This window comes from Macrobrachium nipponense, chromosome 14 (assembly GCF_015104395.2).
Source record: "Macrobrachium nipponense isolate FS-2020 chromosome 14, ASM1510439v2, whole genome shotgun sequence".
In the NCBI taxonomy this organism is placed as follows: Eukaryota; Metazoa; Arthropoda; class Malacostraca; order Decapoda; family Palaemonidae; genus Macrobrachium; species Macrobrachium nipponense.
In genome coordinates, this window is record NC_087207.1 from 63,442,334 (window position 1) to 63,470,027 (window position 27,694).

General features: G+C 44.4%; 1 protein-coding gene across 1 annotated transcript in view; it reads left to right on the top strand.

Moving 5' to 3' along the window:
* LOC135226564 (ORM1-like protein 3) overlaps positions 1-27,005 on the top strand; it is a 114,798-nt gene extending 87,793 nt beyond the window's left edge. Inside the window, exons 3-4 of the mRNA XM_064266242.1 lie at positions 26,064-26,215; positions 26,408-27,005. Coding sequence (XP_064122312.1) covers positions 26,064-26,215; positions 26,408-26,543 — 288 coding nt within the window. The 3' untranslated portion in view covers positions 26,544-27,005. The remainder of the gene's footprint in view (positions 1-26,063; positions 26,216-26,407) is intronic.
* The last annotated feature ends 689 nt before the right edge of the window (positions 27,006-27,694 follow it).

A 27,694-nucleotide genomic window follows, 5' to 3' on the forward strand; every position in this document is an offset into this window, starting at 1 on the left:
CTGTTGGTCCCGTTGCTGAATAACCACTGGTTCCATGCAACGTAAAAACACCATACAAACAAACAAATAAACAATGAAGGTGTAGATCCATGAGTTGTACAGGTATAAAGACAGGATATGTGATCCCATTCATGAGACATCCACCTTTTTCTTTAGTCCTAGTAGCCATTCAGGCTTACCTTCACAACTCAGAAAAATTTAGAGCCTTGCAAGAAGTTCAACCACTACAAGATAAAAGAGCCATAGAATGTATATCAGAATTGTCTCTAGATTTTTACAAAAGCCTCTGTATTGTTGTGGGCAGTACATAGGTGGTTAGAGACCAGTACTGGATGTGTTGAAGCTAAGCAATGAATGGCTCACAAGATTCTCTTTGGAATCATTTAGGATGGTTCTTGAGGACATTCAAAGGGACAATTTGATGATAACAATAGAACTCAAAGATACCCATTTCTACATTCTTATCAATGTGGAATCTAGGAAGTAGTATCTCTTAATTTGTGCTCAGTGGAGTAGCATATCAGTTTTGAGTCTCATTTGGGTTGAATATTGATCCTCAGGTATTCATGAGAGTTTTTGCCAATTTATGAGTCTTGTTGAATCATCTGCCTCCTCACTATCTGGACATTCATAAGAAGGCTCTGTTGAGGGTGCCTCTTGCGCTCAGCAACAGTCTTTTAGAAACAGGATGTCTCCTCGATGGTCAATTTCGTGTCGTCGTTGTCATAAGTAGAGTTGCAGCAGCATTGTTGGATGATTGTATAGCAGGTGACAGATCACAAATGCTTCTGTATCTAGTTCGAGCTCTCAAAGTTTATTTGTTATGTACAGAGGAACTTTACCTCCTCTGAGAATCTTATTTGGTTTCCCCTAGGTGTCCATCTTGTTCCATTTCCAAAGTGCAATTAGTTTCTTCTTGCGAGGGATTGTTAGTCAAGCTTTGGTTGGTTCTTCATTGCTTTCGGACCCTTCGAGTTGTGCTCCACATCCAAGGGCGCAAAGTATCGTGGAGGACTACCCTTCGGCTCTCTGGAGGAATTTTTCGGTGTCGGCGATCTTGGAGGCGGTTATTTGAGAGTCGATGTGGGTTTTCACAATGGTCTACCTTAAAGATTTTCAGTTTCTTCAGAGAAAGTTTACTATCTTGGTCCTGTTGTTGTGGTCAACTCGGTTTTATAATTAGTTTGGTATCGTTAGGATGTTAGAGGTTTAGGTAGTCAGTGATAGTCTAAATGAACTCGAGAGTTTATGTTGGTCAAGCTTAGACTGAGTGTATTGTTCCTTTAGGTCCTTGAGGTTAGGTAGATCCTGATGGTCATGTTGGAATAACTTCAACTTCTTCAGCACAGCCATCTGCGTCAGTGAGCAGTAGAGAACTCGAAGGTCCTGCACACTCAACTTCTCCTCCATACCTAAGAGGCTGAATAGCCACATGGGAGGTTCACTGTTTCCCCTCCATACGTGAGAGGTATAGAATATCACATGGGAGGTTCTTCAGACTCTAGCAGTATCTTGGACTTAACGCTGACAGTAAGGTACTTCCTCTGCAAGCTCTGCAAGCATCCTCAATTACTAAAGTTGGATGACTAGGTGAGGAGATTTGCTTTTACCTCCATGAATAAGAAGTATAGATTTCCACATGGAAAGTATACTTCTGACTCAGACGATACTTTAGACTCAACACTGAAGTTGAAGTACTTTCTTTGCAAACATCCTCACCTACCGAGTTAGATAACTAGGTGAGGATACATACATTTATACATGGTAGGTTGATAATGAGTTATCTGCGTATGCTCCTGGGACAGGTCGGGCTGAATTAGATTGATCCCACCTCCATTAAAATTTTGTTAATTGGGCTAATTCAGGTGTTCAGGGAGTGTATTGCAATTCCCACCCTCCTCCCCACTTCAATTTGATAGTTAATGATTCAGTTGAGGAGACGGGCCTCTGGTGGCCAATATTTGCACCAGCGTTGCCAATGGTAACAGGTAACGGTAACAATGCCCTGCCCACTTTCAGGGAAAGAGAGGAACCACTTGGCAAAGAGCTCAGTTAGTTTCTGTTAGCTGATGGCAATAGACTGGTTGTTGGGTGCAGTTAATTCTGGAGTGCTTGACTTTTCCTTTTATTTACACAGAAATTGGTGAAGTATTTTTCATTGTGTTGGCTGATTTGGCAGTATCAAGTTAGTGTTAGATTCATGTTATAATAACTTGATTGTTATTAATTTTGTTTACCGACCTGACTCTCGGTTTGCGACATGTAAGGACTCTAGTGTTTCTAACATTAGGTATTGCGCAAATGGATGTAGTAATACTAGGTTGACCAAAGAGTCTTATGATGCGCATACTTTGTGTTCGGCTTGCCACGGACAAGTATGTTCTTTGGATTTAAGATCTAATGAATGTGTTGACTGGGATGAGAGAACTTGGAGGAACTTAGAGTCTCATTTAGGAAAATTAGATAGAGATATAAAGAGAAAGGCTTTAGCTAGAGCTAATCCAAAATCAGCTAGTCAGGGATAGTCAGATTTTAAATTGGATTTGAGTGTTCCTATTATTTCTCTAGTTCCCAGTTATCTTGCTGTACCACCTTCTCAAGTTTCAGGCTCCTACACTTCCGATCCCAACCCCATTGCCAGCCTCGAAGAAAAGCTTGAAAAGAGCTTTTCGCTGTTAGTGTAGACGATGGAGCAGCTTGGTTCATCTGTGAAAGTCCTGATGGACAAAGTTAAAAATGATAGTGCAGTATTAGTGGAGGAGATGGCTGTTCTTCCCATTGACTCTCTTAGGCAAAGGTCACTGGCGTACTCCCCAAAATTTGGGAGGAGTCACACTGGTAAATCAAGGGAGGTTAGTGGGGTATGCCCACAAGCATTCGCCACTCAGTTCAACCTGTTGACGTATCCAGGTTGCAATAGAGAACTGCTGGAAAGGTCTCTATGGACGTGCATAAGTCGTCTAGTTCGGAAGATTCCTCTCCATGGGACTAAGTCTCAGCCTCTTAAGAGGGCTACTACTGATGTAGTGGCTCCTCCAGTGGTTCCTGTCAAGAGGGTCTAAGAACTGTGCCCATCTTGCAGTCATTGAGACAGTTCCAGAGGATTTTTCTTCTGATTGCCTCTCTGGAGTGGATGCTCCCCCAGGTTTTCAGTAGTTGTAAACAAAGTTATTTCTCTATTTTTGGAAAAGGGGGCAATAGAGCCAGTGCAGACCCCTCATTTTCCAGCTTTTAACAAGGCGGTTCAGTAGTTAGCTACCAGTCCGGTTGTTGGTAGTCCCTCCAACTGGACGTAAACATTCCAGCTTGCTTTTGGCCGTCGATGTGTATAGATGTATTCTTCACCACTCTACCCGACTGTGATTGCTGATTTCTTTTTATATCCCGGTGGGATTTTTCCTTGCTCTTTTGTGATTGTTACTAATAGTAGTATGTTTGTGATTAATTGTAATGTCATGGAAACCCATGAAATGCAACAGCCTGTGTCCTCTGCCCCAGCCGGCATTGCCCCGGGGTATAGGGTAAGAGGTGTGGCAAAATCCCTGCCTCTGTAGACATTGATCCTCTCGACCTTTGCTCATGCCAGGGGCGCGGGTGTAACCTAGATGATATGTGTGCAGAGTGTTCCGTTTGGTCTGCAGTGGGAATAGTTTGCTGGGAGGAGGAAATATATTAGGAAGACTTAATCTGTGACGGGAGGTAAGACACCTCCCACCACACCTACGATACCTAACCTTACCTCTTCCTACCTCTCTCCCAGCTATTGTCGCATCCTTGCTGTCATCCCTTCGTGGGAAGCTCCCGCTTCTTCCCCTTCTGATGAGTCAGAAAGGGAAGAGGAGGGGGGCGGGGGGGGCCTGTGGTCGCAGATCTGGGGAAAACTCCTTTATGGGCCTCCCCTCTTTTTGAAGGTACACCTTCAGAATGAGGGGCGACCCATTATTTAATCCGGCTTTTGCTTCCTCTCATCATGGCAGACACACCTGTGAAGACCAAGCTTGGTTCTTCTGCAGGGGCCAGGGTTGATGTCGTCGTTCCTTGGAATAAGGCATCTGGAGAAACTAAGAGGACATCCCCCTCTTCGCACTATTTTTATAATACGTAAAATGAAGTTTGTTCACGAAACTTACCGGTCAGATATATATAGCTGTATTTTCCGAAGTCCGACAGAAATTAAAAAACTTACGACACACGTAGTGGGAGTCAGGTGGTTAGTACCCATTCCTGCCGCTGGGAGGCGGGTATCAGGAACCATTCCCATTTTCTATTCATAATTTTTCTGTCGCCGGTGTTGTAAACACAGTTTTCAGCACCTCCGTCTTGAATTTTGGAAACTTGGCTACTATAAGTACCCCTTTTTGATTTTTTGGTATCTTGACTTTTGGATCGGTGGCTAGGCACACGTTAATTGTGGATTTGATTGATTTTGGCTTGATTTCTCTTTAAATAAGATGTCTGGTTCTAGTTCGGCTAGCGCTAGGTTTTGTACCAAGAGTGATTGTCGAGGTAGGCTACTGAAAGCATCAGTAGACCCTCATACTTTGTGTAAGAGTTGCAGGGAGCATGATTGTATGTATGAAAGTCGCTGCAAGGAATGTGAGTGTCTTTCTGATTCTGGATGGAGAGTGTATGAGTCCTATCTTCGTAAGCTTGAACGGGATAGGTTAAGGAGGTCTTCCTCCAGGAGCGTTTCAGGTAAACGTCAGGAAGTTCATGTTTCTCCTACTAACCCTCCTTTAATCACTACTCCTAACCCTGTAGTGTTGCCTTCGGGCCCTGAAACAGTGTCTGTGGAGGGTAATACCCTTACGCTTATCTTAGAGTCGATTCGTAATTTAGAATCTAAAGTGCTCGCCTTAGAAGGTAAAAGTGAAGGTGCAAAGTGCAGTGACAGTGCTCCTTCGTTTGTGGAGGGTGCGTCAGATCAGCCCCATTTCGCCTCTAGGCCTAGACCGCTGCCGGACTCCCAGGTTTCAGGGAAGGAGGACATGGTCGAAAAGCCGCAGGTGGAGGGTTACGGGGAACGCCCACCGATCTGGCACCTGCCTTTGCCTTGGCCAGTAAACTGTCGACGCTACCCAGACTGCCAAGGAGCGTGCGCGTGCACGTCTCCTCAAAGAGTGTTTCTCTTCTTCAGAGGCTTCCTCCCCGCACAAGGGGTGGAGCTCTCAGTCAGTTTCACGCCCGCTGAAAAGGAGCGTTGGTGATCGTGACGCTTCACGTCCAGTTTTTGCTCTCGAGCGGCGATCTTCGCCTGAGAGTATGTTCGCAGCCTTCCCGCCACAGAAGAAAAGTAAGGAGTCATCGGATGATGACTTTGTTGAGCGCCCCAGTCGCTCCTGAGCGCGTTCAACGGCAGTTCCTGGGAGAAGGAAGAAGGCGTCCCCTCGCCCCTCGCCTTCTCACAGGATCAGCCCGTCACCTGACAAGGAATCCTCTCCTACTGAGAAGATCCTGCGCTCTTTGCAGCAACAACTTGCTGATGCTCTTTCTAAGAGAGGGACGCAACCACGTCCCCGGAGAAAGGATGACCGTCTACCTGTGAAGAGATCTAGAAGGTCTCCCTCTCCTTCTCCTCGCTCGTCTATCTCTCCACTTTCTTCTCCTGCTAGAGTTCGTGCGACTCCCCAGCGGCTCTCTAGAGGACGTGAAGAGGAATTTACATGCTCTGCGCATGAAGCGGTATTACCCGCTCGTAATCTTGCGGTGCGAGATCTCAATATTTGCGTGGACGCTTCGGTGCAAGTTCAGGATCTTGACGCTCGGTTGGAAGCCAAGCAAGCGCCAGTGACATCTAAGAGTGCACCTGCGGAAGCAGAACGCGTGCGAGATGTTAAGCGCGCTTTAGTGAACGTCATACGCACGCCAGTGGACGCCAAGCATGCGCCAGCGGACGCCAGCAGCGCGCGAGTGGACGCCAATCCCGCGCTAGTAGCAGCCAGGCGAGCGCCAGTGGACGCCAGGTGTGCGCCAGTGGATGCCAGGTGTGCGCCAGCGGACGCTCGGGTGGACGCGGATGTGGATTTTCGTCGTCACCCACCTGTTTTTGATGAGACTTTGCAAGTTACTTCGGGTCTTAGAGAGACAACCAGAGTTTCTATTAAGGAGTCAGCTTTGCCTTCCACTTCACAGCAACGCTCCTCTTGGAAACTTAGACCAGATAGTCTTGGCTCAGACTTACTTCCTCCGACTTCACCTGTGTCGGAAGCAGAGGTTAGCGACGCTTCGGTTGAAGTTGATGATGAGAAACCGTTGGCGGCGGTCTCTTCTGACTACCAGGTATTGACCCGCCTTCATCAATCGGAGTTTGGAGATACTTTTCATCCTGAAGCTCCTCGCTCTCCTCCCTCGCAACTTTCTTCTTCCAAGATCAACAAGGTCTCGGCATTTGTCAGAATGAAGAAGTCCCTTTCGACTAAGAGGGCTCTTCGTAAAGTCCATGACTGGATGGAGAAAAGGAAGTCTCAGGGAAAGACTTCTTTTGCTCTGCCACCTTCGAGACTTAGTGGGAAAGCTGGCATTTGGTACGAGACGGGAGAAGACGTAGGTATTAGACTTCCCTCGTCAGCCCAAGGAGACTTCGCAAGCATTGTGGATGCCTCGAGGAGGTCTCACCTGTCCTCTTCGAAAGTTTCCTGGACCACCACCTTAAAGGCCTCTTTCGTACGTTAGAGGTCTTTAACTTTCTAGATTGGTGTCTGGGAGTTCTGGATGCCAAGTCTAGGAGTTCCGACTCGATTAGTCTGGGGGAGCTGTCCAGCGTAATGTCGTGTATGGACAAGGCCGTCAGAGATGGTTCGGAGGAGCTTACAGCTCACTTTTGCACAGGGCTCTTGAAGAAGAGATCCCTGTTTTGCAATTTTACAGCTAAATCTGTCTCTCCGTCACAAAAGGCAGATTTGCTCTTCGCTCCTTTTTCGGATCATCTCTTCCCCCAGGCTATGGTAAAAGACATTGCTACCAGCCTACAGGAGAAGGCCACGCAAGATCTCCTCGCACAATCTTCAAGGAGACCTGCGGTACCTTCGTCCTCGGGAGTTTCGATTCTCAAGAAATCGAAGGCCTTTCGAGGTAGTTCTTCCTCGAGACCAGCCCCTCGAGGAAGAGGCACTTCCAGAGGCAGAGCCACTGCGCTTGCCAAGAACAAGAAGTGAAACAGAAGTCCTTCAGTCACCGGTTGGAGCCAGGCTTCAGCTTTTTGCGCAAGCCTGGGAAGAGAGAGGTGCGGACAAATGGTCCTTGGACATCTTAAAGAAGGGTTACCGGATCCCGTTCCTGAAACCACCCCTGCTGTCTACGACACCCAGGGACATGTCACCTTCTTATCAGGGAGAAAAGCAACAAGTGCTTTACGATCTGCTAGATCAGATGATCGTGAAACACGCCGTAGAACAGGTCTCCAACCTGAATTCCCCCGGATTTTACAACAGACTGTTCCTGGTGCCAAAGCAGTCGGGGGAATGGCGACCGGTACTCGATGTCAGCAACCTGAACCTCTTTGTCATCAAGCAGAGGTTCAAGATGGAGACACCTCAGTCAGTGATAGGAGCCTTAAGACCGGGGGATTGGATGGCTTCACTAGACCTCCAGGACGCGTATTTCCACGTCCCCATCCACCCCCAGTCGAGGAAATACCTGCGGTTTGTCCTGAAAGGAAAAGTGTTTCAATTCAGGGCTCTCTGCTTCGGACTCAGCACTGCTCCGATGGTATTCACCCTACTGATGAAGAACATTGCGAGGTGGCTTCATCTTTCCAAAGTCAGGATCTCTCTCTACCTGGACGACTGGCTCGTACGAGCCTCCTCGAAAGACCGGTGTCTGGAGGACCTTCACACGACCTTGTCTTTAACGAAGTCCCTGGGGCTTCTGGTGAACCTCGAAAAGTCACATCTGATCCCTTCTCAGTCTTTAGTCTATCTGGGGATTCAGATGGACTCAGTGGCTTTTCGGGCTTTTCCGTCCCAGGGGCGACAACTAGATTGCCTAAGCAAAGTGTCAACCTTTCTGGGGAAAGAATCATGCTCGGTGAGGGAATGGATGAGTCTGCTGGGGACCATTTCCTCACTGGAGAAGTTTGTTTCCCTAGGGAGGTTGCACCTCAGACCTCTTCAATTCTTCCTGTCGGACAATTGGAAGCACCAAAACAATTTGGAATCGATTCTGGTGTTATCGGAAGAGGTAAAGGAACATCTAAGATGGTGGACCGACCCTTTGAAGCTCGCAGAGGGTCTTTCCCTCAAGCTTCAGAGCCCCGACCTAGTGTTGTTTTCCGACGCGTCTTCCGCAGGGTGGGGAGCAACACTGGGGGGGGAGGAAGTGTCAGGCACCTTACCTTACAGACCTTACAGACCTTACAGTTCGTTCGGGTTGCCCCAGGTCCCTCAGTGTGAGGCGCCTCTAATGTCTACCAGAGAGTTGCTAGTACATCTTCCGGTATATTTTGCATCTTCCAATCTTGGATGGTCTGGGATGCAGTTTAGATATTTGTCGAGCTTATTCTTAAACACATCTACGCTCACTCCTGATATATTCCTCAGATGAGCTGGCAACGCATTGAATAGACGCTGCATTATCGATACTGGTGCGTAGTGGATTAATGTCCTGTGTGCTTTCCTTATTTTTCCTGGTATAGTTTTGGGCACTATTAATCTACCTCTGCTTGCTCTTTCTGATATTTTTAGTTCCATGATATTTTCTGTTATTCCTTCTATCTGTTTCCATGCCTGAATTATCATGTAGCGTTCTCTTCTCCTTTCTAGACTATATAATTTTAAGGATTGTAGTCTTTCCCAGTAGTCTAGGTCCTTAACTTCTTCTATTCTAGCTGTAAAGGACCTTTGTACACTCTCTATTTGTGCAATATCCTTTTGATAGTGTGGGTACCATATCATATTGCAATATTCAAGTGGACTACGAACATATGTTTTATAAAGCATAATCATGTGTTCAGCTTTTCTTGTTTTGAAGTGCCGTAAAAACATTCCCATTTTTGCTTTACATTTTGCCAAAAGAATTGCTATTTGATCATTGCATAACATGTTCCTATTCATCATCACACCAAGGTCTTTAACTGCCTCCTTATTTGTGATTGTCTCATTATTAGGTCCCCTATATGCATATAGCTTTCCTTCTCTGTCTCCATAATTTATTGATTCAAATTTATCAGAGTTAAATACCATCCTATTTTCCTCTGCCCAATCATATACTTTGTCAAGGTCTCTTTGTAGAGCGTTCCTATCTTCAGGTGTCCTGGCACATAAACCTCAAGGAGCTGGCAGCAGTTCATCTGGCACTCCAGTTCTTTCAGGACGAAGTCTCCGGCAATGTGGTGCAGATCAACTCGGACAACACCACAGCCCTGGCATACCTCAAGAAACAGGGAGGAACCCACTCTCGATCCCTGTTCTTCCTTGCAAAAGAGATCCTGTTATGGGCGAAGGCACACGACGTCTCTATCCTGACGAGATTCGTATCAGGAGTAGAAAACGTCCGTGCAGATCTGCTCAGTCGGCAAGGTCAACTTCTGCCGACGGAGTGGACCCTTCATCAGGAAGTATGCCAGAGGTTGTGGAAGTTATGGGGATGTCCTCTCGTAGACATCTTCGCAACTTCCAGGACAACGAGACTCCCGCTGTACTGCTCACCAGTTCTAGACCCAGGAGCAGTAGCAGTAGACGCCCTTCTTTGGGACTGGAGGGGACTAGACGTATACGCCTTTCCCCCGTTCAAGATCCTAGGGGAAGTAATAAGGAAATTCGCGGCATCAGAGGGAGCGAGGATGACTCTCATCGCCCCCTTCTGGCCAGCGACCGACTGGTTCACAGAGGTCATGTCTTTTCTAGTAGACTTTCCGAGGACTCTGCCTCCAAGGATAGATCTACTCAAACAGCCCCACTTCGAGAGGTATCACAAAAACCTCCCCGCTCTGAGTCTGGCTGCGTTCAGACTATCCAGAAGTTGGCCAGAGCGAGGGGTTTTTCAAGACCTGTGGCTAAAGCGATCGCAACGGCAAGGAGACCTTCTTCTATTGCTATATACCAATCCAAGTGGGCTGTTTTTCGGAGCTGGTGCAGGAAGAAAGGCATTTCCTCCACCTCTACCTCTGTGAGCCAGATCGCAGACTTCCTTCTCTACTTGAGGAATGAAGTTCGCTTAGCGGTGCCTACGATAAAAGGCTACAGAAGTGTGCTTTCTGTAGTCTTTAGGCATAGAGGGCTGGACTTAGCCAATAACAGAGACCTTCATGATCTCCTGAAGTCTTTCGAGACTTCGAAGGTATCTCAACCAAGAGTTCCTTCTTGGAACTTAGACATTGTTCTAAAGTTTTTGATGTCCAGTAATTTTGAACCGCTCAACTTAGCTTCGCTTAGAAACCTTACAAGGAAGACACTTTTTCTAACTGCTCTGGCGACGGCGAAGAGATTTAGTGAGATCCAGGCAATAAGCAAGCATGTTGGGTTTAAGAACTCTGATGCAGTTTGTTCTTTAAGCCCTATGTTCTTAGCAAAGAACGAAAATCCTTCCAACCCTTGGCCCAAGACATTTGAAATCAAGGGTTTGACAGAGATCGTGGGTAGTGAGCCAGAGAGAGTCCTGTGCCCTGTCAGGGCTCTCAAATTCTATTTAGACAGAACGAAGGACTGTAGAGGACCTTCGGGCAATTTGTGGTGCTCTGTCAAGAAGCCTGATCTTCCCATGTCAAAGAAAGCGCTTTCTTTCTTCTTGAGAGACACCATTAAGGAAGCTCATTCCACATGTAGTGATAGTGACATGAAGCTTTTAAAAGTGAATGCCCACGAGGTGAGGGCTATTTCGACCTCGATAGCCTTTCACAGAAATATGGCACTCAGTGACATTTTTGAGTGCACATATTGGCGGAGCAACTCGGTGTTCGCTTCACACTACCTGCGGAGGTGAAAGCGACATACGAACATTGCTCGTCGCTTGGACCATAACGTTGCTGCAGACACTGTTTGGGGGCAGGAGGTAGCACTCATCCTTTCCTTTAGTGGTTAGGTGAGCTTTTAATTGTGTGTGTTTTTTGGTTGTGGGGTCGACCGCCCGAGGCGGATCTCCCTTCTTTAGTCTAGTTTAGTGGGATACCTTTGGTAGACTAGGCCAGGTGGTTTTTTACTTCGTTGCCCTCATTGTATGGTCAATGGTCTAGTCACATCGTGGTCACGCCCCCGTTGACAGATCATCTTGAGTGCACCAGCTTATAGGTCTCTACCTCGCTGGCAACTCTAGTAGCACAAGCAAGACTTACGTGGCAGTAACCACGAAGCCAGCTATGCTAAACAGGTAGGAACCAAGATATCAATTATCTGCGTGTATATGTTTCCTAAAATTCTATTCTGTCTCTTCCCACCACCAAAGGTGGGATTCAGCTATATATATATCTGACAGGTAAGTTTCGTGAACAAAATGATATTGTAATGATACAATAAAGTTTGTTCATACTTACCTGGCAGATATAATATAATTTAAGTACCCACCACCTCCCCTCAGGAGACAGTGGAAATAAAATTTATGAATAGAAAATGGGAATGGTTCCTGATACCCGCCTCCAGCGGGAATGGGTACTAACCACCTGACTCCCACTACGTGTGTCGTAAGTTTTTTAATTTCTGTCGGACTTCGGAAAATACAGCTATATATATATCTGCCAGGTAAGTATGAACAAACTTTATTGTATCATTACAATATCATTTTTATAAATATACTTAGCAAGTAATTACTAAATCAGAGCCTGCCCTCCTCCCCTCCTCTTCTCTGATTTTCTTGGACTTAGTGGCAATAAATAATGACGCCGCTGGCTTCTGTTGCTTCCGAATTCCTGTTGCAGTGGGCGGGACCTGTCATCCCTGCATTGCAACAGTCACTTGTGCGTGAATTTTTGCATTTAGGATGCTGTGCGAGGCTATTCGTTAGCTAAGTAATTAATTGGTAAGTATATATTTATGAAACTTCATTTTATTATAAAAATATAATTTCATACAATCAACTTACCTGTCAGATATATACATAGCTAAGACTCCGTCGTCCCCGACAGAAATTCAAATTTCGCGCCACTCGCTACAGGTAGGTCAGGTGATCTACGCCTGCCCTGGGCGGCAGGACTAGAACCATCCCCGTTTTCTATCATATTTTCTCTGTCGCCGGTGGTATCAACATTGTTGTTATTACCTCCTGACTTAGATTCATTTTTCAACCTTTGATCAACGTTTTTCGGCTTTTTGGTGACGTATTTGGATCGTGTTTTGGCATTCGCTACTGTGGACTGTTTTTGGAATAACTCTTTTGGATTTTTCTCAGTATGTCTGATTCTAATGTGAGTGTGAGAATGTGTGTGAATGTAGGCTGCAGGGTGAGGATACCGAAAGCTTCGGTTGATCCTCACACTGTATGCCGTAAATGTAGGGGGGTTCAGTGTTCTGCTATTAATACTTGTAAGGAATGCGAGGGATTGAATGCAGAAGAGTGGAAGACTTTGACTTCTTATTTGAAGAAGTTAGAGAGGGATAGAGTTAGACGACTGAAAGGTGTGAGTTCAAGGCCTATTGAGCCTTTCACGGATAATTCTAATCCTACTGATGTAGATTCTCCCTATATATCTCATTCTCAGAGTGTTTTTTCGGATTCGGCATCGGAAATCGCCAATCTGAAAGCTACTATTAGAGACATGAAGTCCAAGATGGCTGACTCCAAAGGTAAGGCTAGTGATAGTGAACATTTCAGTGAAGTGAGTTCTATCAGTGTTGTGGAGGGGGCGTTTGATCGTCCCTGCGACGCTCCCAGGCCTAGACCTCTTCCAAGCTCCCATGCCAGAGGAGAAGAAAGTCGAAAGCCTTAAGGAGGTCGTTGGGAATCCCAACGGTCAGACGTCCCTTCAGCTAGCTCTGCTTCATGGCAGGCGGCTCAAGGGCGCTATAGAAAAAGCGTCCTTCGCGAGTGTTTCTCGTCCTCTCCCTCTCCCTCACCTAAACGAGGGTGGAAGGAGTCGAACTTATCAAGACCGCTGAAGCGTCATATGAAGCACGACATAGATTCGAGCCCAGAGCGCTTCTCAGATGACGCCCCGTCTGCTATTAAGAAAGCGAACCGGTGGCCGGTCAGCGTCACCTGACGCTTGTGCGGAAGTACCCCGTCATTCTTCTTCCCCGAGTGATGACGAAAGGCGTCATGCACTAGACGTGGGAGAAGCGTCAAGAAAGATAATTATGGCGGTTCAGGAACAACTGTCATCTCTTGTGGAGTTTTTAGCGCCCCGTCGGAAGGACGTGACGCTTCCAATTAAGAAGTCTCGTCCTCTCTCACCTGCTCGAAGAGAAGCGTCAGACAGATGTGAAACTGCTAAACGTCTTGCAGAAGCTTCGAGTTCGAGAACTAGAACGGGGGCTTACGAGAGTTTTGTAAACCAAGAGAAACGAAAGACGTCTTTTAGAAGTGAAGCGTCATTTCCAAAGCGGATCTTAGACGTGACGCTCTGTCCAATATTGTGACGCCGAGTAGGACGCCTTTAGAGAGCGGAGCGTCTTCCAGACGCGAAGCGTCATCAAGACGTCAACAAGAGACGTCATCCATGACGCTCGGAGATCGGGAAGCGTCATACAAGGCGTCTTCTAAAGTTCAAGAGAAGCCGCAGGTTGTGACGCCTTCCAAGTCTATCAAAACGGGAAAAAGGAAAGAGTTTCATTCCCTTAGCCCCTCTCCTATCAGGAGTTTGTCTCCTCCAGAAGAGGAAAGTTCAGAAAGGAGAACGGAGACTCAGATATATCCCGAGTTGGAAGAAAACTCGGATGATGACGATCATGGAAGAGAGGGCTTGTCCAACTATAAGGTTTTGACTACCCTGCTTCTTGAGGAGTATGGAGACGAGTTGACTCCTGCTGCTCCTCCTTCTCCGCGCTCGCTCTTTTCTAGTGCGAAGACGAAGAAGCCCTCGTCTTTTCTGAAAATGAAACCCACCATCTCGATGAAGCGGGCATTACACGCCTTAGACTCATGGATGAAGTCTAAGAAAGACTTAGTCAGGACAGTCTTTTGCATGCCTCCAGCAAGGTTAGCTGGGAAAAGAGGCATATGGTACAAGACGGGGGAGAATATGGGTATCGCTCTCCCTTCTACAACAGAGGCAGATTTTTCGACTTTAGTTGACGCTTCAAGGCGTCCAAGTCTCAATTCTGCTCGAATTACATGGAGTATTTCAGAACTGGATCATCTCCTCAAGGACTCTTCCATGTATTGGAAGTCTTCAACTTCTTGGATTGGTCCCTTGGGGTGATGTCCAAGAAAGCTCATGATTCAGAAGGAATCGAACCTGAAGCCCTGTTATGCATTTTGTCTTGCATTGACAAAGCGGTACAGGATGGATCTTTTGAAGTCTCTTCATTATTTGGAGCAGGTCTTTAAAGAAAAGGACGGTGTATGGCGCCTTCTTAACAAAGGCAGTCTCGCATGCTCAGAGGGCAGCTCTACTGTATGCGCCTCTTTCTGACTTTTTGTTCCCTTCTCAGTTAGTGAAGGACGTGGCTCACTCTTTAACTGAGAAGGCGACTCAGGATCTTCTGACGCAGTCAGCTAGGAAGAAGAAACCTGCTTCAGTATCTGACAAGAAAGGACCTAGTACTTCAATGCAGCCCTTTCGAGGTGGTCCGACCTCCAGACCTCCCGCAAGAAGGAAGGCTCCGGAGAAGAGAGGTAGGTCCGCCTTTCGTCCCTTTAAAAAGGGAAAATGAAACATTTCTCCTCCAAGCACCAGTAGGTGCCAGGCTCCTGGAATTCGTGGAGGCCTGGACACTGATAGACGCAGACGCGTCTTCATTGAATATCATAAGGAAGGGATATCGTATACCCTTTCCTGAATACTCCTCCCCTAACGTCAATACCAAGGGAACTATCAGCCAAGTACAAGGACCCTGTGCTGAGGGATACTCTTCGATCGATGGTGGAACAAATGTGGGACAAGAGAGCAATAGAACTAGTACTGGATCAAAAACTCCCCGGGGTTTTAACAATCGCCTTTTTCTAGTGGCGAAAGCCTCGGGAGGCTGGAGACCAGTACTAGACGTCAGCTCTCTGAACAAATTTGTTCAGAAGGAGAAGTTCATTGGAGACTTCTGCTTCAGTCCTAGCGTCATTACGACAAGGAGATTGGATGGTGTCTCTAGATCTCCAGGACGCCTATTTTCACGTCCCGATCCACCCTTCGTCGAAGAGTACCTCCGTTTCATGACGGGGGGAAGGATCTTTTCAGTTCAGAGCCTTGTGTTTCGGCCTGTCCACAGCTCCTCAGGTCTTCACAAGCCTGATGAGGAATGTGGCGAGATTTCTTCATCTCAAAGGAGTGAATGTCTCTATGTATCTAGACGACTGGCTCATCAGGGCCAGATCGGGAGAGACAGTGCTTGGAGGACCCTAAAGTTAACTCTGGATTTAACCAAGGCGTTGGGATTGCTTGTGAACCTCGAGAAGTCTCAGCTGACCCCCAGACAAGACCTAGTCTATCTGGGGATTCGGATGGATTCTCGGGGTTTTCGAGTTTTCCTTCGCAAGAGAGAACCGCAAAAGGTTTGCGGATAATCTCTCTCTTCTTAGAGAAGCAACAAACGTCAGCGAGGGAATGGTTGAGCCTTCTGGGGACGCTTTCCTCGCTGGAACAATTCTTCCCTCTAGGAAGACTTCATATACGTCCACTTCAATTCTTCCTCAAGAGGTCTTGGAGCTGGAAAACCGGACAACTGTCGGACGTTTTTCCCATTCCAGTGGAGATAAAGGCACACCTACAGTGGTGGTTGCTACCTCTGGAAGAGAACAAAGGGATCTCTCTAAGAACACAGAACCCAGACCTAGTGTTGTTCTCCGACGCGTCCGGAGCACAGGTTGGGGAGCGACATTAGGCTCAGAGGAAGTGTCAGGCACCTGGGAACCAGCACAGGTGTCCTGGCACATAAACTGCAAAGAGCTCTTCGCCGTACATCTGGCCTTGAAGAGCCTAGAACCTCTGGTGACAAACAAGGTAGTGCAAGTAAACGTGGACAACACCACCGCACTTGCCTACATTCGGAAACAGGGAGGGACGCACTCCTCGTTCCTTTACGAACTCACGAGAGACCTGTTACTTTGGACGTCTCACAGGAACATCTCCCTGCTGACAAGGTTCGTACAGGGAGTAAGGAAATGTGAGGGCGGACAGGCTCAGCAGGAGGAACCAGGTCCTTCATACAAGAATGGACTCTACACGAGGAAGTGTGTCTCGATCTCTGGTCTCTGTGGGGAACTCCTCATGTGGATCTCTTCGCAACATTCATTTCAAAAAGGCTCCCAGTGTTTTGCTCGGTGTCGTGGAAGATCCAAGAGCAATTATGGTAGACGCCTTCCTGCTAAACTGGTCCTCGAGTAGACGTTTATGCTTTTTCCCCCATTCAAAATCCTGGGGTTAGTAATGAAAAAGTTTGTGGCGTCAAAAGAGACGAGGATGACGTTAATAGCCCCCTTTTGGCCGGCCCAGGAATGGTTCACGGAGGTGGTAGAGTGGATCGTAGACTTTCCAAGATCCCTACCAAGAAGGACGGATCTTCTCAAACAACCACACTTCAAGAGGTACCATCAAAACCTCCCGCTCTCGCTCTGACTGCCTTTCGACTATCGAAAGGCTTGTCAGAGCGAGAGGCTTTTCTCGCGAAGTGGCAAGCGCGATCGCGAGAGCTCGCAGAACCTCCACTACGAAAGTATACCAGTCGAAGTGGGAGGTCTTTAGAAGGTGGTGTAGAGCCAAGAAGTTGTCCTCCTCCTCTACCTCTATAGCGGAAATTGCTGATTTCTTGCTATTCCTGAGAGTAAAATCTCATCTAGCCGTATCCACAATAAAGGGATACAGAAGTATGCTCTCGGCTGTATTCAGAAACAGAGGATTAGATCTAGCGAATAACAGAGATCTCCACGATCTCATAAGATCTTTTTGAGACTTCGAAGTCTAAGGAACCAGTACCTCCGAACTGGAACCTGGACGTAGTCCTCAAAATATCTGTCTTCGGATAGATTCGAGCCTCCTCATCTGGCATCGTTTAGAGACATAACTAGAAAATGCCTATTCCTTTTATCTTTAGCTACGGCAAAAAGAATTAGATGAATTACAAGCTCTGCAGGATAAAGTAGGATTCAAGGGAGACTCGGCTATTTGCTCGTTTAAGACCCTGTTTTTAGCGAAAAAAAACAAAAAACGAGAACCCTCCCCACGAATCCCTGGCCTAAGTCATTCGAAGTCAAAGGAATGTCGAGTCTCGTAGGCAGAGAAGCAGAGAGGTCTCTATGCCCTGTTAGAGCTCTGAAGTTCTACCTTCAGAGAAAGCGTCAGTTGGGAGGCTCTAGACAAGGTCTTTGGTGCGCGGTTAAAAGACCCCACAAGACTGATGTCCAAGAATGCTCTGGCGTTCTTTGTAAGAAACGTCATTACGGACGCTCATAAGGTCTGTGCGGACGAACAGTTACAAATACTAAGAGTAAAAGCTCATGAAGTATGAGCGGTTGCGACGTCTCTCTCGTTTTATAAGAATATGTCGCTTAAAAACATCATTGACACGACATACTGGAGATGCAACTCAGTATTTGCATCTCATTACTTGAAAGACGTACGTGTGACGTATGAGAAGTGTTTTTCTCTAGGTCCTATCGTATCGGCAGATACGATTCTGGGTACGGGAGCCGACACCAATCCTTAAATGTATATACTGTTCTCTTTTTGGATATGGTCGAGAATCTCTTCGAACAATGGGAGGATTTGGCTCGCACGGGCGGCCGTCTATGTTGTTCAGTAGAGAATTCTTGTCATATCCAATTAGTTGAGTATAATTTTTTTTTTGGAAAATTATGTTATGTGCGTAGTGGTTTTGAGTTACGGTTGTTGTGACGAGTTAGGGGATAACTCGTAACAATCCTTAGTTCTAAAACTATGGTTAGGATCAGGTGGTCGGGTGATTTGGTTGTGGTGCTCCTTCATAAGGTGTATTGTCATATAAGTGGATCAGCACCCATTGACAAAGTCCTTTTAGGCTCTGCCGAGTAAGCGGATAAGACCCATCGGGCAGACCCACAAGAACTCTTGGCCATAGATCATATATCTCGCTAAAGTTTTCTTGAGGTGATGCGACTACTGGGCGAACACCCACGAAGTCTACCACCTATCAGGTAGGAACCAAGGTTTTATTTATACCTACAACATATGTTGTTTACCTGTCTATTCCATATAGTAGCTGTCTCTTACCCTCCACCGAAGGGTGCCAATCAGCTATGTATATATCTGACAGGTAAGTTGATTGTATGAAAATGATATTGTTATGTTACAATAAAGTTTCATACATACTTACCTGGCAGATACGTATATACAATTAAAGGCCCACCCAGCCTCCCCGCAGGAGACAGGTGGAAGAGAGAAAATATGATAGAAAACGGGGATGGTTCCTAGTCCTGCCGCCCAGGGCAGGCCGGTAGATCACCTGACCTACCTGTAGCGAGTGGCGCGAAATTTGAATTTCTGTCGGGGACGACGGAGTCTTAGCTATGTATATATCTGCCAGGTAAGTATGTATGAAACTTTATTGTAACATAACAATATCATTTTTTTATATGAATAAAAAATTTACTAATTTTCTAATGATATTAATATAAACAGCAATAATATCAATTCATTAAAGAAAATACTATAGTGAATTAGTTGAAATTTAGCTTATAAATATAAAAGTTATGTAAGAATAAAAGAAAATCCCATTATCCCAATCGTTTATTTTCCAGGCTTGGAGAGAGGGGGATAGCAAGTGTTGGGGAGTGTTGCATCTTAGTGGGTCTGAATAATTGTTGCATCTTGGCTGTCTCTCAGGGAAAGTCTCTCTTTAACCCATCTCTCTCTCTCTCAGGGAAAGTCTCTCTTTAACCCATCTCTCTCTCTCTCTCAGGGAAAGTCTCTCTTCAACCCATTGGTATTAGTGCATATGCACAGTGTGTGTTCATAGTGTTTTAAAAATGCTAGTAAAGGTAATACATCTTGGGAAGACAAAAAACATACATATAGATTTTGTTGTTATCAGTCGGTAGTAAAGAGAAAGTAGTATAGAGAAATAGATTAATATTTCTGAGAGAATAGATAGATAAACTCTCTCTCTCTCTCTCTCTCTCTCTCTCTCTCTCTCTCTCTCTCTCTCTCTCTCTCTCTCTCTCTCTCTCTCTCTCTCTCTCTCTCTCTCTCTCTCACTGAAATCAAAGAATTTTTATGGAACATGTATGTAATATGTTTATTAATATTTTCAATTAATAATAATAAAAATAATAATGATAATAATATCTCATCGGATGTCTGCGATGGGGATCTTGTTGGTTTTTCTGAATTGAGATTGGTCAGCCAGTATTTAGTCCAGTTTCTCATCATACTCAGAGGTCTGGATGAGCACTAAGGCAGCAGCTTGTCTGCTCTTCTTATTGTGATTTCTTGGTTTCTTTCAATTCCCGGGTAAGGATAGAGCTTCTGCATGGAGCACCTCGGTTAGTAAGGGCTTCTGCTAACAGTAAAGGCTGTAGGGAATCGCTCGACCTGACCCTACCTTCATCCTTGAGGGACTGGATAGAGTCAAGTAGGACTTCAACCTCCAGGCGCTTAGCATGTGGGTTTGGCTTTTTTATCATTTGGGTGTTGAGCCCAAGATTAAGATCTTCTTTGGGTGTCGGTTTATATTGCGTGAGGTTGATGAATGTATTCTTTTTTGGGGGGATCTTCAAATTTCTGCCATTAAGCCTCACAAGTTTCTCAAGTACAGGCAGTCCCCGGGTTACGGCGGGGGTTCTGTTCTACAACGCTGATCTGGCAGAAGAAATATGACACCAAAAATGCAAAATAATCAATATTTGAAGGTTTTTTTTATGAAAAATGCAATAAGAATGCAGTTTACATAGTTTTGAATGCACCCAAAGCATTAAAAGTAAGGTTTTTTTAGGATTTTTGACGATGTTCCGGCTTACGACGGTTTTCTGCTTACGACGTGTCTCAAGAACGGAACCCCCGTCGTAACCCGGGACTGCCTGTAATGATGATGATGATGATGATGATGATGATGATGAAACAAATCCACAGTTATGTAAATGTACATATATTTCAGTTTAAAAACAGCAAGGATAGCTTTCGGGAATCTGTACGGTTCCCCTTGATAAGGGGAACCGTACAGATTCCCGAAAGCTATCCTTGCTGTTTTTAAACTGAAATGTATGTACATTTACATAACTGTGGATTTGTTTCTCCATTTGAAGACTCATGCTACTATGAGGATTTTTTAATAATAATAATAATAATAATAAAACAACTGTTAATTACAAAATTCATATGTGATAGTATTTTAAGGAAATAAAAATAACCTTTCCATTTCACTTCTATTTCATGTATTTGTATATGTTTATTAATATTTAAAAAAAAAATACAAATACAGTGTTCTCCCGTATTCATGGGGGATGCGTACCAGAACGCCCCCCCTCCCCCCCGCAAATAGCTAAAACCCGCAAATAGTTAGAACCCCCTAAAAAAATGCTTATATTAACTGCCTATCTTGAAAGTTCAGATACCAATGTATACCTTAAATAACATCCTGCTGCAAATATACCTTAAATTACTATCCTATTACTGTATTAATCTTTGAGATTATAATACATAAACGCCCTGAACAAAATACATAAACTTCTAACATTTCCAGCCAAAACAGAGTTACTGCTATGACATGTTGGAAGTTAAGAGACAGGCTTGTAAAAGGGAGATCTCTCCTCCCGCTGAGCCCCAACCTAGTGTTCTTTTCAGACGCATCAGATCAAGGTTGGGGAGTGATTCTGGGGGAAAAGGAAGTAGTATTAGGCATTTGGAATGCAAAACAAAAACAGTGGCATATAAATCGGAAGGAATTGACCGCCATCCACTGGGATTGTTAAAGTTTGTGGACAAAGTTCGTAACAAAGTAGTAGCGATACATTTGGACAGTACGACAGCACTCTCGTACATAAGGAAACAAGGAGGGACATACTTGTTTTCTCGTTGCGAGATGACAAGAACCCTGCTGTTATGGGCGAATTGAAATCAGACCACAATAATAACAAGGTTTGTTCAGGGGATATTCAATGTACTTGCAGACGAACTAAGCCTCAGGAAGTAGCTCCTTCTCACAGAATGGATGATGAACCCAGTGGTATGCCTCAAATTGTGGAAACTCTGGGGAAAATCGATGATAGATCTGTTTGCCACAGCAAGAAACCATTGTCTCCGCCTTTACTGTACACCAGCCCCAGACCTGAAAGCATGGGCGATGGATGCGATGCTTATGGACTGGTCGAACAAGGACTTGTATACGCCTTTCCTCCATTCAGTATGGTGAGAGAAGTCGTCAACAAAATCGGAACACACCACAACGTTTCGATGACTCTCATTGCTCCATTTTGGCCAGGGCAGGAATGGTTCCCAGATCTTTTAGACCTACTGGTGGATTGGCTAAGGTTACTTCCTCAGAAAACAGATCTACTCAGACAGCCCCACTTCAGAAAGTTCAATCAAGGACTGTCCACTCTGTCCCTAAACGCTTACAGACTGTCCGACAATTCTTATGAGTGAAGGGGTTTTCAAAATAAGCGGCAAGAGCTATTGCTCAGTGCAGAAGGGAATCTTCAAGTAAAGTCTACCAGGCAAAGTGGATTGTGTTTAGAGCCTGGTGTAAAGAACATCATATTTCGTCTTCTAAGACAACTATGATGGAAATAGCAGATTTTCTATTATGTCTGAGAACAGATAGGAATCTGTCTACTGCGTTTTCAATCACAGAGGATTGTAGGTATCGACGAATAAAGATCTTCCAGATCTCATTAAATCCCTTGATATAGAAAAGCCCAAAGGTTCGAAGATATCTTGGAACCCAGATGTAGTACTTAAATGGCTGTCAGAACTTTCGTGTGAGCCGTTGCACAGAGCATCGTTGAGAGATTTGACGAGAAAGACCCTGTTTCTAGTAGCCCTGTCTACAGCTAGAAGGGTGAGTGAAATAAATGCCATGGGCAAGAGAATAGGATTTGCGTAGGGTAATGCAATATGAGCATTAACCTTGAGGTTTTTAGCAAAAAACGAGATTCCGTCCAAACCATGGCCTCGTTCTTTCAGTATTGAAAACCTCACGGACTTAGTAGGACCGGAAGAAGAAGAGAGGTTACTCTGCCCAATCACAGTTCTGAAATGTTATTTACAACAGACAGAGAAAATTAGGGGCCCGTCTGATCATTTATGGTGTTCAGTAAGGAATCCTTCACGCCCAATGTTTAAAAACACCTTGGCATTTTTCTTACATAGTGTCATTGTAGATGCTCATTCACATGTGAAAGAAACTGATCTTAATAAACTTAAAGTGAAGCTCACAAAGTGAGAGCAGTGGCTACATCCCTCTCATTTAAACAACCTCTCTTTGGACTCAGTTATACAAGCAACATATTGGAGATGTAAATCAGTGTTCGCCTCACATTAGTGGTTGGCCCAGCATTGGGTAAGGGTGTGTAGGAAGTCATACCTTCCTAGCCTATCTCTTCGCCTTGAATAAGGTTGTTGAGTTTTTAGGGGAGCCTGGAGGTACTAGTATTGATGTACTAGGAGTACCCTTCAGTCAAGTGTATAGTATTATATGGTACTGCGCCATGGGCAGGGACATCCTTTGGTTAACCATGCTAGCCACAGACATTCCTTAGCTGCATGGGTCCCACTTTTTAGAGGACGAGTCCTGGCTATACCCCCACGTCCCTATGAGTTAACACGAGCGACTTCCAGAGGCAGTAATCATCTGTTTAGCTCTCTTAACAGGTAAGGAATCAACAAGCATTCGCATGGATTTATTAATTTTTAAAGAGATATGTGCATATCCATGGATCCCACCTCCTACAATGTGGGATTCAGCTATGTAACTGCTTGGTAAGTTGCATACATAAAAATGACATTTTTATAATAAAATAAGATTTTATGTATACTTAATAAGTAGTTACATGATCAAAGGCCGCCCCCCTCCCCTCACATGGATAGTAGGGCATAGATAACTGATTTTCGTGTGGTGTTGGTTCCTCACTTCCCTGATAGTGGGCAGGGGTATCACCTGAGCAAAACAAACTAGCGCTACAGCGAATTTAAAAAATTCTAGCTGCTGACGGTTTTAGAAACTATAGCTATGTAACTACAGTGGTACCTCGAGATGCGAAAGGCTCAACTTACGAAAAACTCGAGATACGAAAGCCAATACGAAAAATTTAACGGCTCTACATACGAAAAGTTTTCAAGATACGAAAAGTTTCTGTAAAGTCCGAGATTCGCCCGAACCACCAATAACAATTTTGAAACTCGCGTGCCGCCAACTTAGTAGACTCGCCACCATTCTCCTGCTCTCCCATTGGTTCCTGATGCTAGTCGCGGCCATGAGATCCTTCTCTTCTATTGGCCAGCATCCCTCCCATCATGCATCTATGCACGTGGCGGCGTGCCTCGGCCACTCGGTACCAGCATCTTTATCGTACGCACGCGGTATTCGTTCGGTCTAACGATTTCGTTTAGTAACGTAAATTTGTTAGTGATTTCGTTGCAGTATACGTACTTTATCGTGTTGTGCGAAAACTTTATTCTATAATACGTAAATTACGTACAAGATGACGTAGTCATGGGTCTCAAGGAAGTTGAAATTCACGGAAAGAAGCGAATGCTCTCTTTGGAGTCAAAGATGGAGATTATCAAGAAGTATGAAGCTGGTATGCGATTGAGTGTGATCGCCAAGGAATACGGCCGAAATCCGTCGACAATAGGCACCATCCTTAAACAGAAGGATGTCATCAAAGCAGCTACACCTTCCAAGGGTATCACTATTTTGTCCAGCAAGAGGACCTACGTGCATGACGAGATGGAACGGCTGCTTCTTGTCTGGATAAAAGGCAAAGAAATCGCTGGCGATACGATAACGGAGACGGCAATCTCCCACCAGGCCAGCGCTATTTTCGGCGATTTGATTGCGCAAGCGGAAGACGACGGAGGGGTAAGGACATCTACGCAAACCCCAGAGTTCAAGGCTTATGATGAGATTGGCCTTTTTTGGAAAAAAATGCCTCGTCGGATGTACATCACAGAGGAAGAGAAGCTACCTGGGCATAAGCCTATGAAGACAGGCTTACGCTCGCACTTTGTTCAAATGCCAGTGGGGATTGCAAGGTGAAGCCCCTACTGGCGTATCATTCTGAGACTCCTCGAGCCTTCAAGGCCCACAAAGTGCTTAAGGAGAAGCTTCCAGTGATGTGGAGGGCTAATGCAAAAGCCTGGGTAATGAGGCTTTTGTTCAGGGAGTGGGTAAATCTGTGTTTCGGCCCGACAGTGAAGAAATTTTTGGAAGAGAAGCGCCTCCCCCTGAAATGTCTGCTGGTGTTGGACAATGCCCCTCTCCACCCTCCTGGTCTCGAGGCAGATATCCTAGCGGAGTATTCCTTCGTCAAGATTCTTTTTCTTCCGCCCAACACCACCCCTCTCCTCCAGCCCATGGACCAGCAAGTGATATCGAACTTTAAGAAGCTGTACACGAAACATCTTTTCAAGAGATGTTTCGACATCACCGATACCACAAATCTCACCTTGCGTGAATTTTGGAAGGAGCATTTCAACATCGTCATTTGCATCCGACTCATCGACCAAGCTTGGCAGGAGGTTTCGAGGCGAACCCTGAAATCCTCGTGGAGGAAACTCTTGCCTGATGCCGTATCCGCCCAAGACTTCGAGGGATTCGACGTGGGGGAAGCTGGTGCTGCAGATTCAGAAACAGTTGACGATCCCAAAACTGTTTCCCAACCAGATCTTGACGAGATCGTTGCACTCGGCAAGTCCATGGGGCTGGTCGTCGACGAGGATGACAGCAACGACCTTCTCGAGGAGCACCAAGAGGAGCTTACAACGGATGACCTGAAGGAGTTGGAGGCCATGCAACATAACGTCGTTCAAGAGGAGTTTTCTAGCAGCGGCGAGGAAGAGGAGGAGGACCCTACGACATCGGTAGAAATTAAGGATGTTCTAGCCGCTTTTCATAAAGTGCAATCGTTTATAGAAAAAAGACACCCCGAAAAGGCTCACACAGGTCGTATGCTTGCGCAGTTCGATGACGTTTGCCTGAGTCGTTTCAGGAACATTGTGAAAAGTAGGCAGAAGCAATCTTCCTTGGATCGTTATTTTTTAAAGAGGCCTTTACCATTAGCAGGAGTAAGCAAAAAGGAAGAACCAAGTGATAAAAAACAAAGTTGTAAACAAAAAGGAAGAACCAAGTGATAAAAAACAGAAATTTGTAAGCAAAAAGGAAGAACCAAGTGATAAAAAACAGAAAGTTGAGTGTCGATGAAGTTGAAATTCTGTTAAAAAAAAAAAAAACCTACGTAAAGTAAAATAAAGCAAAAAAAAAAAAAGTTAAAAATCAAAAAAAGAAAATTTTTTTGTTTTAATTTTATTTTTTTGTAAAGTTAAGTATTACAGTTTTGTTAATGTGTTTCGTAAATTTTAGTTTAGTTTTCCTTACATTTTTTTATGTGTTTCGTAAAGTTAAGTGTACATACGTACGTATGTATCTGCCGTTTGTCCTCCTCCTCTGCCGCCACTTTCGGAGATAGCCTCACTCGAAAGGTAAGCTTCCACATTTTACGTACAGTATTTCTTGTATACCATGTACACTAATACACTTTATTTACAGGTTAATTTGCATTACGTTATTAAGTTAGGTATTGAGTGGTCCAATTTGTTGTAGTATTTCATTGTTTATAGGTCGATTTAGCTTTATTATGAAATTTACTGGGGTGTTTTTGGAGGGCTTGGAACGGATTAGCCATTTTACATGTAAAATGTGGTCCAAGATACGAAAACCTCATGATACGAAGGGCCTCGTAACGGATTAATTTTGTATCTCGAGGTACTACTGTAATTGGTAAGTATACATAAAATCTTATTTTATTATAAAAAATGTCATTTTTAGAAATAATGTTTGTACACTCTTGTTCTACAGGCCAACTACTTGTTCCTGCATCAGATTAAAGGTACACCATGGCAATTATCTGATCAGGGAAAAGCTCGTCTTATGACTGCTTGGGAACAAATTGATTATGGACAACAGTACACAACAACTAGGAAATTCATCACAATAGTTCCTATTGTTTTGTGAGTATCAGATGGTGTTTTATGAGATAATGTGTAGAAATGTTTGCAGTGTTTACTTATGGTAAATAGTTGGAAAAAGGAATTATAATTTTTCACATTTAAATTTTATATGGAACATAAATATGAGGAATGATTATAACTTACTGTTAAGTGATCATAATGTGTTATGTACTAATTTTATAATACTTGCAGGTTTATACTGACCAGCTTCTACACAAAATATGACTTCAACCATTTTGCTATCAACTTAGCAACCCTCCTCCTCGTACTTATACCGAAATTGCCACAGTTCCATATGGTGAGGTTGTTTGGAATCAACAAATATTAATAACAGAACCTTGACATTCCATGTGTATCTTATTAGGTCCACACTAATGAACGCACATACTCACATACATACACACACACACACACAAACACAGCTTGGTTGATGATTTTCATTTATAATTGCTTTGTATCATTCAGCCATCTTGTCTTGGCAGCGGTAACTATAAGTAGCAAGTATACTATAGCTTTTCAAACCATGACCTTTTGGAGGTACACTGGGTACAATATATAGTACAGTACTTTATGTTAAAGGTTTTATGGGTTTGTGTAACTTCAGTCAGGTTTGTTTTAACTGTTTTTTTATGTATTTTTGTTGAAGTGATTGATTTGTTGCATATATTCTAATTCAGAGCTATATTCTTTTAGGGTTTTAAAGACTAATATTTCACAGTTTTCTCCTTTGGGTAACATGACAGTTTTTATTGAGTACCTCTTTACTCCTTACACTTAAGTTGGACTAAATTTGCCAAGTTGAGAAGCTTGAATTGTCAAAAAATGCTTTATGTTTTGAACTAATAGATGATGTATTGTCACTATTTACTGAGGCTTACATGTATATACTATATATTTTTTTTTATGTAAAGGCTGGTGAAACAGGCATATTGATGCCCTTATCTGTGACGTGTGAAAAAGGGGAGCTTAAGCATAAGAAATAGGAAAAACTCATCTTGTATTGTAGCAACCCAACTAGTTACATACAGTATCATAATGAGAAGTCATCATGAACAAAATGTAAATGGATGTCATTTTTGAATGAAATATACCATGCATTTCATAGGAGTGTGTAACTTTGGAAGAAAAGTTTGTGAGATTGATGGTCAGGGATGAAATCAATCCTAGTAATTCTGGGTACAAACCCCTGTAGGGAGTCACTGCCTATCTGTTCCTTGCTTGGCTCAGTGTTGGCAGATCTGAATGTCCTTTGGAGTCCATTCCCTTTTGTGTCTTCATGCCTGGCTGTCCAACTTATTCAACTTTGTCTTGCTCCAGTTTTCACTCTCGTTAAAGAACTAATTTTTCAGGCCAGCTGTATGCCTAGAAATGACTTGGTGGTCAGGTCAGACTACTTTTATCTCTCCCATTCTGGGTATAATATTCATATGTATTTACTAGGTTATTGTACATAGCAATATTTTGTGTATAGCCACAGTA